General features: G+C 36.2%; 1 protein-coding gene across 3 annotated transcripts; it reads left to right on the top strand.

Annotated features, from left to right (window-relative positions):
- Positions 1-901: 901 nt before the first annotated feature.
- LOC113055475 (monocyte to macrophage differentiation factor-like) lies at positions 902-15,186 on the top strand. Of its 3 annotated transcripts, none has more exons than XM_026221820.1 (7): positions 902-997; positions 8,904-8,985; positions 9,101-9,261; positions 9,926-10,000; positions 11,308-11,409; positions 12,604-12,673; positions 13,813-14,889. In XM_026221820.1, the coding sequence occupies exons 2-7, from the start codon at positions 8,908-8,910 to the stop codon at positions 14,014-14,016; spliced, it is 690 nt and encodes a 229-aa protein (XP_026077605.1). In that variant the 5' UTR covers positions 902-997; positions 8,904-8,907; the 3' UTR covers positions 14,017-14,889. The 3 variants fall into 3 exon arrangements, with proteins under 3 accessions (XP_026077605.1, XP_026077614.1, XP_026077593.1); XM_026221829.1 differs by lacking the exons at positions 902-997; positions 13,813-14,889 and adding exons at positions 6,615-6,896; positions 14,891-15,186; XM_026221808.1 differs by lacking the exon at positions 902-997 and adding an exon at positions 6,615-6,896.
- The last annotated feature ends 26 nt before the right edge of the window (positions 15,187-15,212 follow it).

The raw sequence follows: 15,212 nt of genomic DNA on the forward strand, positions 1-15,212 counted from the left end.
GTGTATAAATCTGAATATGAGCTATAGTTACTTTCAGACTGGACTCCTGATTTCTTCATCCAGTCTTGTTCTACATACTGAAGAAGCTAAATGTAAGACGTCTGCCGTTTATTAAAGTATTTTTAGACCCATAAACTGTTTTTATCGTAAAACACCACCCTTTTGATCTTTCTTTGTCCGTTAAACACTGTATTATCAGGGCGCTGTTATGCACTATTTTTATTTTGTCCTAATATTCAACTCATCTGCAAATGCTTTGGCAGTACAAACGTTGTTTGTGATGCCAATAAAACACATTAAAACTGAAACAGACATAAGCTGTAAATGCTCTAGCGATACAGATTTACGATTATTAGTCAATGTGCCAATAGAGCACTGAATTGATTCGGGAGACAGACAGACAGTGAAGGAGAGAGAGACAGAACGAGAGAGAGATTTGTGTCAACTAATCCCTCACAGGTCTATCTGTGCTGATATACAGCTCACACTCCTCACGTCTCAGTCCTTCACCGTCCCGCCGCCAACATGAGCTTCATCGCTGACGATGTGGAGATAGACCCGGTCACCCTCAACCTCATCATCCTGATCGCCAGCTATGTCATCCTCCTCCTCGTCTTCCTCATCTCCTGCATCCTCTACGACTGCCAGGGCAAGGACCCCACCAAGGAGTACGCACCCGACCCCGAGCCCAACATCAACACCGCTCCCATCCGGCTGGTGGTCATGCAGAGTTCCCCCGCCAATGCCAGGTGGGACCAGAACAAGATGATGACCAGTTACGACCCTCCTGGTGCAGAGAAAAAGAGTACTTTGGTCTGACAGACTGGAAGGAGACGGACTGAGAACAGCTGCTCAACAGCACACGTTATCTTTTCTATGTACTGTACATACACAAAGTGTATCTATCATTTTATAACTTGCATAAAACATCTTTTTTATAACTCATAACTTCTGTGCGAGATTGAATCATGTCAGGATTGGATTAGCAGGAGAAACGGTGAGTACAACAACAACAAAAAAACCATCTCAATATCTCATCTGTTTTTCTTGAACAGCTTTGAGATTCAGCGGAGAACAAGAGGAGGTTTGTTCTCGTTCTGGGAACCGAAATCTAACATTAGTGTGCACCTAAACGATTCTTTCAGGATTTAATGATTTGAACACTCAGTGAAATGTACGGTAAAGAAATGCAGCTTGCCAGATCTTTACCGTTAACTGTAGCAACATTTTAGGACTGTACTCAAATGTATGGTAAATTAATCTTACGCTGGGGATTTTTCACTGTTAATTATAAAATGATTGTTCGCATTTACTTCCAAAATTCTGTACATTTTACAGTACTTTACTGTAAAATTACTTAAAGCGTTCCCTCACAACTTACACTCACTTATACTAATGTTGATTGTTTTTAAGAAGTCAAGGACAAAACATTCTTAAAATAATATGTATTGAACATCCTTATTGATATTTGGTGTACATTCTCTTAATTTTGAGAGAAAACATATTTAAACAACATTCTTGGAATTATGTTATTTGTACTTGAATGTTCTAAGAAATGTTTTTGTAAGCTTTAAACAAACGTTAAAATAACGTTATACTTTGAGTAGAAATAAAATTAGGACTTAATTTTAAGAAACATTTTAGTCACTTTTGAATAACATTTTAATCACAAAACTTTTTTAAATGTAAAATTTATACAAAAAATTGTATATGTTGGGTGAAAAAGTTAGTAGAACAATATAAGAAACGTTTAAATAACATTCGAATCATGACAAAAAAGATAATAACTATTCAAAAGTTCTTAAAAAAGGTTTGAATAATGTTAGTAATTGATAAATAAAGTTAGCAGAACGCTGTAAGAAACGTTTATGTAACGTTTAAGATTGGACATTTCAACCGCTATAGAAACGTTAAAACAATGTCCTCACATTTTTATAAACTAAATTTGGGAGGAACTTATTAGCCAATTAGCAGGTGATCACAATACAGTCTTTTACATTAAAATTACAAACATTCTTAGCTAACTGTTGACTGTTTCTGGAGAAACATCTGAGACAGATCTGGTGTTTAAATGTGATGTAACAGACAATGTCATTAAGTCTCCAGAGCTATAAGAGAGCAAAGAGTCTTTTTGTTTGACCCATGAATCAGTGAAATGGAGGTCAGACGTTTCTGTGCCGGTGATTGGTTTATGAACATCCCGCATCTATTCTGAGTTGACGGCTCACACACATTGATCTCATTGGCTTGTGGATTAGATTATGCATCAGGAAACCACAGCTGAGGTTGTTTAGAGGTTAAACTGAAACTTTTCAATGTTTTTCTTTGGATGTGCCGTGAGGGTTTGACTCGCTGTTTTGTCACAGGGGTCTTGACCCCATTATAGCCGCTGAGCTTCTCGTCATGCTACTACGTACTTACTAGCTATTTTTATTCTTCGTTTTCTCAGAGGGGAGACACTTAAATGAATGCAGGACATATATTACAGGATTAGATATTTATAAACACCTAAGGCATAAAATACATTTTAGAGATGCAACTAATTGTTTGATTAATCAGTTGGTGGAATGAAACCACACTTTATGTTTTAAAATGAAAATCTTGTCCTACAAACAAAGTGAAGGCTATAAAATGAGTAAAAATCTAAATATAAGCAATACATTATATGCAAAAAAAAAAGCAATAATAAATTTTATAAAATATTTAAATCATAACAATTATAATACATTTAAAAATATATAATGGATTTATAAAAATTACCCAACTTAGTCGTTAGTCAACTTCTGCCAGTGCTGATTATTTATTGATTAGTTGCTGCAGCCATAATTAATTTAATATGTTTTTGTTTTGTTTTTCTTCAGTAGTAACACTGTACTGTTAAAAGGTTTGTTCAGTAAGATTTATTTTTTAATACATTGATACTTTTAATACATAAAAAAATTATGTACCACCGTTTTCACAAAAAGATATGAAGCAAATCAGCATATTATAATATTTTTCTATAGAGTGCTTTCTGAAGGATCACTGAAGACTGGAATATTGATGCTGAAAATTGAGCTTTGATCACAGGAATTAATTGTATTTTAACCGATTCACATAGAAAACACTTCTTTGAAATTGACTTCTTTCAAAAACCAAAAACCTTTTTAATTTAAAAACCAACTTTTTTTTTACCAACCTCAAACTTTTGAACGGTTGTATAACTAGTTAGGCTACTATTAATGCAAATTATGGCTAGCATGGGACACTTCTGTGTGTAGGCCCTTATGCATCATTTATTCAAATAAAGCATCATAAAAATGCTTGCCAGCTCACAGCAGTGTTGATTAGATATGATAATTTAACACAATCAAATTGCTGTTGAACCATCATTGACACACACACACACACACACACACACAGCATTAGCTCTGTTAGCTAGAATAGAGTTTTGGTTGGTATTATTTCAATGCAAGGGAACAACTGACTGAAGACAGACCTGGGACAGAAATAGGCTCAAGAGAGCATGCTTGATGCAGGACGGTCCTGACAGGTTCTGTCAGTGTTGTCAGGGGACAGACAGAGAGGATTCTGGGAGGTCAGTGCTGTGTTTGGGGCTCCAGGTCTGTCAGCATGTTTGTCCCAGCTCTATTAACTGCTATCATCTCCTCTCAGGCGGCCTCTTCTGTTACGTCACCGCAGTCCATGAAAGAGTAATGAGAGATGTTTGCCTCAGGGAACACGTCGGGGTGTACTTTCATTTTCTAGTCCCTCTATACCTTTACCACTAGACAAGGTGAAAAATATTGTTTGTTTGGTGACTTTATAATATGAAAATTAGGTATACGTTACCATTAGGGTATCTAACCAAGAAAAAAATGGTTTTAAAAACATTTATGATTTGCATATTTTGTAACTTGACACGATGGCGAAACATTCTTAGAACAGTCAGATTTATTTTTGTTAGCTGAGGAGTTAAGTCATTTTTAATAATGTTAGCACTGAAATGTTATTCATTGCATTTCTGAAATTTTAAGTCATCTCATGATTTTAAATATCACTATATTTGTTTCAGAATGTTCTGAGAAGCATCAAAAGTAACAATCCCATAATTGAAACAATTATAAAATGGGATGTTCCCTTCAATCGGATAGTTCACCCAAGAATGAAAATTCTGTCATCATTTGCTCCCCCAATGCTGTTTAAACCTGTATGAATTTCTTACAGCTGTTGATATTTTGAAGAATTTTGTCAACCAAATTGTTGACGGGAACCATAGTCTGGAAAAACATAGTCAGTGGCTACAGTCAACTGTTTGGTTACCAACAATCTCCAAAATATATTTTGTGCTTAGCGGAAGAAATAGGCTTAAACAGGGTTGTAAAACTGTAAATTAAAGTATTTTCATTTTTTTGGGTGAACTATCCTTTTAATATTCGCATAATACAGTATAGAACATTTAACATATGGAACTTCTAGAACATTCAGAAGTAACATTTTGAAAACTATTAGAAAAACGTTCTTAGATCATAACATTTGTTGGCTCCGTATCTTAATGTTTGCAGACAGGAACAGAAGATTTGACTGTAAATACGTCATGAAAGATTACAAGGAGGAAGAGAAGGATCAGCTTTCCTGTTAGTGTCTTAGTGTAATTCCCCTGGTTTATCTATCCCTCTTTACTTCCTCGAGCCGCACTGGATTTATTCCAGCATCAAGAGCATGCTGCTATGTTTTGGAGCCGGGCTCTTTTGGTTTTGACTACCACGCAATTATTGCAGTTTGCATAAACGCACATGCTCAATTCTATTTCTGGTGCATTGTGGGATGTAACTGTACCACAGGAAAGAACCGTTCTGATGAAGGGTTTAAATGCAGACATATGGCCACTGTCAGAATGGAGTGAGAACATTTTGCTAACGTTCCCATTGAGTTATGACAATTTTATTTCTGAATGTTCTCAGAGCATTAAAAAAAAAAAAAAAAAAAAAACGTAACTTTTATGTATATAAAAAAAAACACCGTAAAGGAACGTCCAACTACACCGTTACAGAAAAAAATGACCATGAACAAAGTATTTGTGTTTACTTTTTAAGAACATTATTAAAGACCATGATAACTTTGAATGCATGTTCAATTAAGAATGTTTGCGCATAACGTTAAGAGAACCTTTCTAGAGAACCTTTTCTGGTAAGGTTCTCTAAATGTTACAAACAAACATCGTTTTAGTTATATTGATAGGATATTTGTTCAAAGTTATCTGGTCTTTAATAATGTTCTCAAAATGTTAGCACAGGAACGTCGTTTGGAATGAGTTTCTGAAACAGTTTAGTTGGAGTAAAGTGTTTTTTTTTTTTTTTTTTTATACATTACTCCTTATTTCAGATGGTTCAGAGAACATTCTAAAAGTGACATTCACACAATGTTTGCTAAATTCTAAAATGGAACATTCCCTTAACGATGTCTCTAACATTCACATAACCAAACATTTTAGTTTTAAAAACGTCCTAGAACATTCAGACGTAACATTTTCATAACTTTAACAAAACGTTCTTAGAACATATTTTTCTTAAGAGGTGATTAGACCTTCAGTCAGACAGGCAAATCAGTCTGCAGTGCAGTTAATAGATGTTGTTACATGTTGACATGGTTCTGAATTATTACCATATTAATATTCAACAAAGTTCTTGCATGGTATACAACAGTAGCCTACTTTAAGGAAAACTATGATTTATGCTTGCACCAATGAAAAACAATTTGACAGCTTCTCTCAGAACAAGAAAACTTCATTTCTGAAGGATGTTTCAATACAATTTTTTTTTTTCCTGGAAAAGCCACGGTGGCTCTTCAACCAAACACACTGTTTCACATTAATATTGTGCAAATTTGCTTTCAGCATTAGTTGCAACATGTATTCCATCACATATTGTGTGTGTGTGTGTGCGTGTGTGTTCTTGTTTTTGTGACATATCAGGACACAACTCTGTATAATGACATGGGTATGACACAAGTATTACATGTCCCCATTTTTCAATTTCTCCATTTTTTTTTAATTTTTTTTTTTTTGAGAGAAAGGCACTCATAGCAATGATGTCAATTTGATGATATCAGAAGATCAGAGGCGTACACCTACAAAACGGCAGATGGAGGTCTATTGTATCACCTGGTAAACCACATGCTTTGAAAGTGGATGGTTAGTATGTCCATATACCATAGCATTTACATGCTAGCCTAGGCTACTTGATAGTATTGACTATTAAATGTGTCCTTGGACACCAAAGCGGTCAGTGATTACCACATGCAAATACCATGGAGGTACTCCAAGGTTGCACATGTCCAGACAGAACATTTGAGAAATAAAAAGTAGCCTAAAGCTGGTATGCTGCTCACGTCATTAAGTTTAGGTTACAGTTACACTTAATAGTTATAGTTATAGTTTCAGTGTCACTTTTGAATAACAGGACACACTTCGACAAGTATGGAAACTCTTTCGACACCGTACGCCCCGCCCTCCATTGTTTCATCAAACAAAGCCTTATCATTCCCGCCGATGATTGGTTGAGCGCATCGACCGCCTCACGTCAACCATGCTCCCATTGGCTGAAAGCCCCGTCAATCAAGTGTACCGAGAAAAAAATCTTAAAATGTACAATTCCGGGTACAGTCAGGCACAGAATGAGAGAGGGATCGGGCGCGAGATGGGATGATGTGACAGGACGGACTCTTACGGATGATTTCGGGTGTATCTGAGCAGTTGTGGTGGCAAGGACGCGTTTCGTTTCGACCGGGGATTGATTTTTTGTGAATAGGGATTTCGTCGCAGGCCTCGGACATCTGATTCATATTCATCATCTGATCCATTTACTGTGTGTTTATTCGTGAATTAGCGAGATGAAGAGGGTTAATAGTTTCCAGAGGTGAGTGCAGAGGCGAACGGGTCCGATTGCGATGCTCTGTCTTGTCTCTCAGTTAGTGCTGGTTATATCTTTATTCATAGAGGATGTTTGTTCTTGTAAACTATATCCAGAGATCAGATCAGATGCATCTCTATTGATTTTGTGCCATGTTGAGATCAGACAGCTCACTGACATACAGGCACATCCTCATGTGATGCTTTTATTTCAATGCATGATCTTTATTAATGTGTTCAGATCATGCATACATAGCAGAACATGCATTTTACTCACTCTGTATTCTCTATTTAGAGACCAGACAGTGCAAATCAAGCCAATAAGGGCTTATTGTCTTTCTATTTGGCGATCAAACCATGCATAGATTACAGATCATGTGTTTGTTGGCTATATGCTGTACAATCACAGATCAGACCATGAACTTTGTTTGGGATGCAGGAATCAGACTATGCACTGAGAACGAAGCTCGTCCTGTGACCTGATCTCTTTATGCAGTAACAGATGTTATTCCTATGCCATTAGTTGTTATTCTCTTATAGATGCATGCTTTATTCATGGATCAAAACCTAAATTAAGTTCAAACATGCCCTGTGGTCTGATCATGCCAGAGAAATGCTCAGTTTAGAGCTCAGACGTTGCTTTGAAATCAGATTCTCTATGCAGTCTGATTGTGGTTTTCTGGTCTGATATCTGCTCTCCAAACAGCAGCAGTGTCAGAATTGGGACACAGGGAATGCAGCATGGATACGGATGCATGTTTGTTTTCAGTGAGCATGCACACCATGTTTGACATCAATGCTGCATCCTTGAGGAGTTTAGGACTGAATAACACAAACGAGGAAACACACCTGAGAGAAGCAGCACATCTGAATGAGTCACACTGCAGAATATGAGCTTTCGTCCTCCGGCTGGTGTCCGTGTGCTGATGGAGATCCTCATCAGTGATAGAGGAAGATCTGGGACTAGTGCTATCTACGCTCATAAACACATGCCTATGTTTTCTGTACACATTTTCCATTTATATTTTAGACTGATACAGAAGAATAAATGACAGACACTGTCTCTTAACAAGCATTTAATTGAGTCTAGATTGTTATCATCACATAGAAATGTTGGAGTGTATATTTTGGAAATATATTTGTCATGAAAAAATTCTGATCTAATGCTTCTGCATAAAATTATTTAATTTAATTTTGGTCACTACATTAGTCCGATCATTCCATAATGGCGTTTAATATCAGTAATGTAGTATTATATTATCTATTAGTATTTCAAATAAATTTTTATTTTAGTATTTTCAGTTTTCACTTTAATTGTAGATACAGTTTTATTAATTTTGTTCTGTGCTTTTGTCTGTTTTATTAATATGATTTTTAAATCTAAAAAAAAAAATAATAATATATATGTATGTATGTATGTATGTATGCATGTATATATATATATATATATATATATATATATATATATATATACTTTTTTAAAGTCATTAATTTTTGTATGGATTGTTTTAATTTTTTAAGTTATTTTCAGCTTTAGTGTTTGTAATTTTAGTACTTTGGCAACTAACTGGAATATTTATATTATTATATTTTATTTTTTTAGTTAACTTTTTTGGTAACACTTTAGAGTAGGGTCCAATTCACACTAATAAGTAGTTGCTTATTAGCATGTGTATTATTAACATATTGGCTGTTTATTAGTGCTTATAAAGTACATATAATCATGGCATCCATAATCCTGCCCAATACCCTAAACTTAACAACTACCTTATAAACTATTAATAAGCAGCAAATAAGGAATTAATTGAGACAAAAGTCACAGTTAATGGTTAGTTAATACTGAGAATTGGACCCTAAAATAAAGTGTGACCACTTTTGGTATGCTCCCAGTAAACATGCATTTTTACAAATAATTTGTTAACGACAATAACACTGGTCCAAGCATGCATCAGATGGAATCGGTCTGTTTTCTGGTTTGTTACTGAATAGGAATGCACTGTTTGTTGTGTTTCAGGTTTATGAACACCCGGGCGAGTGCAAACTGCCGTTACCGGCCCACGTGTTATGAGCACGCGGCCAACTGCTACACCCACGCGGTAACGAACCTTCACTCTTTAATGAACACAATCACAGAGATCCACCTGAATGCTCATTTGGAGTCGTGAAGATGTGACATTCCTAATGTTATGTATGAAACGCTTACCTCTGCAGCTGCTGATTGTGCCGGCGTTCGTGGGGATGGCTCTCTTACACCGGCTGTCAGATGACCGCTGGGAGCGGATCACGGCCTGGGTCTACGGCATGGGTCTGATCGCTCTGTTCCTCGTCTCCACGGTCTTTCACATCATTTCCTGGAAAAAGAGCCACATGCGGTGTGTTTGCGGTCGGACAGCATCACACAGAACTGTGGGAGTGACATTTAGATGCAGGACTGAATCTTTAAATTACTGTATCATGAGTGTCACTGCATTACAGGAAGAGGTCATACAAAAATATGATTAATATCAACTAATCCTCAGGCCATTCAAGATGTAGATGAGTCTGTTGAGAACCGATTTGGAGAAATGTAGCATTACATCAATTGGTCATCAATGGATGCTCTGCAGTGAATGGGTGCCGTCAGAATGAGAGTCTAAACGGGAGACAACGGGAGATTAACTTTTTCCATTATGGACTCATATATTGGCCAGAAGCAATGGTTTAAAGTCAACAACTATAAAAACAGAAGACATTAACTGATGGACTGGAGCGGTGTGGATTACTTGTGGATTATTGTGATGTTTTAATCAGCTGTTTCGACTCTCATTCTGACGGCACCCATTCACCACAGAGCATCCATTGATGAACAAGTGATGTAATGCTACATTGAAAACCATTTAGTTGTTCTTTAGTATTCATGAACCACTTCAAAGAAAGCATCCTTCGTGTTTGATTCTATAAATGTTCTATTGATGAACTCTAATATTCATATAAATAGCATTTTCTGTGTATATGGCAGACAAGCTCTTTACATCGATACTGTCTGTGTGTTTTCAGGACCATGGAGCACTGCTTCCACATGTGTGACAGAGTCGTCATATACTTCTTTATCGCTGCTTCTTACACACCATGGTACGGTTCTTCACACATTTCTGTCATATTTAAATCACTTCAGAGAATTCCAAAATTAAATGCATATTTATATTTAAATTATCTTGTCTTATTGGACACCATAACACCATGTTTGGGATCAGTACGATTTTTCTTTTAAAAAGTCTCTTCTGCTCACCAAGGCTGCATTTATTTGATCAAAAATACAGTAAAATTGTGAAATATTATTACAGTTTAAAATAACTGTTTTCTATGTGAACATCATGTAAAATGCAATTTTATTCCCGTGATCAAAGCTGAATTTTCAGCATCAATACTCCAGTCTTCAGTGTCATATTATTTGAAATATGATTATTTCATAAAATTGTCTTAACTGTCAGTTTTGATCAATTTAATGCATCCTTGCTGAATAAAAGTATCAAATTCTTTCAAGAAATATTGGAGCGTATAAATGAGGTAAATGGTAAGCATTCAGTACTATGGTACTTTTTCTAATGTTAAATATGCCATATAGTCTTTGCCTCTGTGTAATGTATAAGCTTCTGGATCCACAAGCGATGCATTTCCTCGTTTAATGTTTAACTGTATCTCCTATCTAACAATCTTGCACTTGCAGAAGTACAGTCGTGCATTCACACGAGTCATTTTTTTCTCCTTTCAGCGTGTTTCTGTGAAGTTATTGGCCTGATAACACATTTTTTTGCTAGCAGTTAAAAAACTGTCATCTGACGCGGCCGCAGCGGTTGCACGCTTTTCTCTGCGAGCGTGAATAATACAGCGAGCTTTAGAACTCAAGCACAGGAGTAAAGTGAGATTTAACCCTTGTTAAAGAGCATCTTTAATTAACTTTGGCCGCTTAGGGAAACCATACAAAACCATGTGTAACGTAGAAACATCTTCACGGTATTACGGTAATAATATACTTTACATTTTGCAACGAAATGAGCAATTAAACAGATTTGGAGATTTGCTATATAGTAAATATGTACTCATGTATCCAACTTTATATTATATGTATGAATGCTTATATTAAGTATAAAGTATCTGCAATATTATGTGCAAGTAGGCTAATGATCTATATTGAAGTTAATTGAGATTTGATTTATAGCACACTACGCCTCTGAATGATTTACCACAATATTTCCCTGCATTTGTTCAAAGAATGCCATGGTTTGTGTCTGACACTTCATGAAGATCAGACTGTTTGGATGCTGTGTATTGATAACGAATCAGACGTGGCTGGTGTAGTTGGATCAGCAGGGTGTGTGTGTGTGTGTGTTACGGTTACACACGTGATGAGCACTGATGAGGATGTGTTTTTGTCCCAGGCTCAATCTGCGGGAGCTCGGGCCTGTCGCCGCTCACATGCGCTGGTTCGTGTGGCTGATGGCGGCCGCCGGGACCATCTATGTGTTTAACTACCACGAAAAGTACGTTTGACTTCAACTTAATGCCTTAATTATGCTAAATTGATCATTAACACACGCAAAGTGTTTTTTCTATGTACAACTAGACTAAGTTGAATTTGATAGTCACATGCAGTATAGCCACCCAAGAGACGACATGTGTATTTCAAACAAATTATTAAATATGAAAATTATAATTTGTATTATTTGTTAATAGTTTTTTTTATACAATTATTATTAATATACAAAATATTAAAATAAAAATAAAAAATGCTTAAAAGTGTTATGTGCAACACTTTAATTATGGGCAAGACTGATAATCAACATGCACAGAGTGTTACATTTTTTTGTTTGTTAAATGTACAACTTGTTATGGAAGCCCATTTCTGCCAATGAATAAAAATGTAACTGACTTTTCCCTCAAAATTCTTTTTTTTCCTCATAATTGCATGATAAAAACTCGCAATTGCAAGTAAAAAAAATCATAATTGCGAGATACTTTATAAACTCACAATTGGGAGATATAAAGTCAGAATTGCGATCAAAACTCTGAACTTTTTTTCTCATAATTGCATGATATCAACTCGCAAATTTCTCAAAATTGTGACTGTCTCGCAATTGCGAGTTTATATCTCACAATTATGAGTAACTCAAAATTACGAGTTTGTATCATGCAATTCTAAGAAAAAAAAAGTCAGAATTGCAAGTTTGTATCGCGCAATTATTAGGAAAAATGTCTTGTACGAAAAATTGTTTGTTTAAAAAACGTTTTAGTTTTTATTCAGTGGTGGAAACGGGCTTCAGTAGCTTGTGATTTATTTAAGATAAGTGAAGTTATTTTACATTTAAAAGTCACATACAGCCACCCAAGTTATATTAAAATAATTATTAAAATATAATTTGTATTATTTATATTTTTTTTAAATAAAAATAAATAATAATTATTATTTTTATATTCAAATATTTACCAAATACTTGAAAGTTTTATTTGCAATATTGGTTTATACGTCCTTTAATATATACAATTATATATTATATTTATTTGTTTTCAAGGTTTATTTTAAATAAGTAATTTCTTAAAGTGTAAATGGGTAATTAAACACACAACAGACAATGAACTCAATTACTAATATTTACCTGTAGAACTTCCTCGTAAGTGAAAGAGATGTTTGATTGTCATCATTTATCTGTGTGATAATGAAGTGTGTGTTTGTGCAGGTATAAGTTAGTGGAGCTGGCGTTTTATCTGACCATGGGCTTCTTTCCTGCGCTGGTGGTGACCTCAATGGTGAGTCTGTGAGCTCATTTCCTGTTGAGCTCATCAACTTAATCTGATCCATAAGGCCAAGTGCTAATTAGCAGACCCCTAATTAACCTGACCATTTAAAGCTCATGTAGGAGGTGTCACTGCGGGGGATGTAAATATCCTAATTATATTGCATTAAGCATTAACAAACGGCTGTAAATGACTGAATTATGGATGTGAAGGAAACGAGTTGTTTAGTCAGCATGATGTTTGACGAGGTGAGAATGTTCCCCTGAATGAAATCTGCCCAGCTTCAGTCCTCAGGCTGTTCATGTTAACCTGTCACACCTGACACATCCATCATCACTGTGAGGGAGACGATCTGGGATTTTCACCGTTTAGAGTCACATCAGGTGTTTCCTGTAACTGACACTCCTGATTAGAATAGATCAACACCTGCTTTGTGGCCAATTAAAAAAAAAAAAGTTTAGGTTGTGTTAGACATATACTACATTAATTGAGAACAATGTAACAAGAAATCTTAGTAGTCCTAAAACACAATAAAATATAAATATATGAAAATATATGAAAAATAATCCAGGCATGGTTTGACAGGTTTTGTGAGATTCATCCTTTCAAGTATAGTATAAATACAGCACCTGTGCACAGTATGCATTATACAATACAATTAAGGTTTAGTGTAGTAAGCGCACAAGGGTGCTCTGAAATTCAAACACTATTGAACTAAAACACAATCTTTGCTTTGGATTCATATGGCTGTTGGACACACACACACACACACACACACACACACAGAGACACTGATGCCACCTTGTGGTTTGGAGCAGTAGTTACACTTGGTTGAAAACACTTAGGGTCACCAAATAAAACTCCCTGCATTCAAAACTCAAATTTTCCTTTGGCTTTTGGATTATTTCAGAAAATAAGCTCTGTGACCAACAAAATGTTTTTCACGCTAAGAAAAAAAATGGTTCTATTAAGAACTGAACATGCAAAGGTTCTTTAGGGAACCAAAAATGGTTATTCTACGGCATCAGTGTTCCCTTTTAAACCCTTGGTGGATGATTTTTGTCTGCTGTCAATATGTCAAATGTGTAAAAACACAACATTATTCACTGATTTCCATGTCAGTGACTGTGTGTCGTTCGTGTTTTGATCAGAATAACACAGACGGGCTGTATGAGCTGGCGTTCGGAGGCTTGGTCTACTGCCTGGGTGTCGTCTTCTTCAAATCGGACGGCGTGATTCCATTCGCTCATGCCATCTGGCACATATTCGTGGCTCTTGCTGCCGCCATCCACTATTACGCCATCTATGAGTACCTGTACCACAGTCCCTCGCTGGAGGACATCAGGGATGCTTGAGCACCACTCCTGCCTCCTCTTCCTCTTTCCTTCTCCATCACCAGAACATCTCAGCCGGATGCTCCGAACACTCACAGTTTAACAGAACGACCATGCAATGTTTACGGTTTTTCTAACCAACTGGAAGCAGTCAAGTGTGTGTGTGTGTGTGTGTGTGTCCTGAATGCACATTTGCCACAGTTGCAACTAGACAGCAATGTTTGTGTGTTTTCCCATTTTCTTCAGTATTATGTAAATATATTCTGCTGGAAGCAGATGAATTGTGATTCTTTTTAATATGCATTCAGTCCCACACTCACACTCAGTAGCAGTTTCATATCAACTGTAGTGAATTACTTTTCTTTACTCGTGCAACTTTTGGTATCAAATCTATATTTTTGCATCTCAACTCACTGGGTTTTTACTTCAGATGTGCGTCTAGTTGTTTTCTACGAATGCACTGGTGGTTTTCTACACTCCTGGCGTCTCCTTCCCCCGTGTTTCTGCTCTTTCAGCTCTTTTTTTCTATGCTGCACTTTTCTAACAGGAAGAAGCTCGTCTCTTTGATACTCCATTTGTAGGCTGATGGTGGATCGAAACGATGTTGAATGCTTCTCTGCACAACAAGGCTTATGATGCTTTAGGATGGTTTTTCTCACCGCCTGGACCACCTTAAAGACACACTTTGTGATGCTTCTCGATTTCAGCACAATATTCGATGGGTTTTTGATTAAGAAGTGTTAACCAATGACATTAGAATTGTCATGAATGTCACAATGCAAAAAAAAAAAAAGGGTTTTAGTTTTGATTCGAAGTGAAATATGACTCTAAAATGATCTTTACAGATTCATGAAATCTACTCGGATATTGACAGTGTAATATTGGCGAATGAAAGATTTCTTTTTCAGCCATGATCTCTCCTGCTGAACAAGACGCTCACTGTCCCATCATGCACATCAGCTGTATGCCGCAGGATCATCTTTCCTCGCTCCCAGGACCTTCACTGGGTTCAGCAGGAGACGCTGTGACACTGTGAATGCGTTGGGTTTCCATAGCACTTTGACTTTGCACTGATATGATATGAATCAGGAATCTTGCGTATTGAACTGTTTTCACTCCAAAGCTGAAGCTTTTGTTTTGTAATAATTTCACTGTGCTCAATAAACGTCTGTTTTTTCTTGTTGGAATATCCATAGTAACTTTTTTCATCCTGTAAT

Source organism: Carassius auratus, chromosome 3 (assembly GCF_003368295.1).
Source record: "Carassius auratus strain Wakin chromosome 3, ASM336829v1, whole genome shotgun sequence".
Lineage (NCBI taxonomy): Eukaryota > Metazoa > Chordata > Actinopteri > Cypriniformes > Cyprinidae > Carassius > Carassius auratus.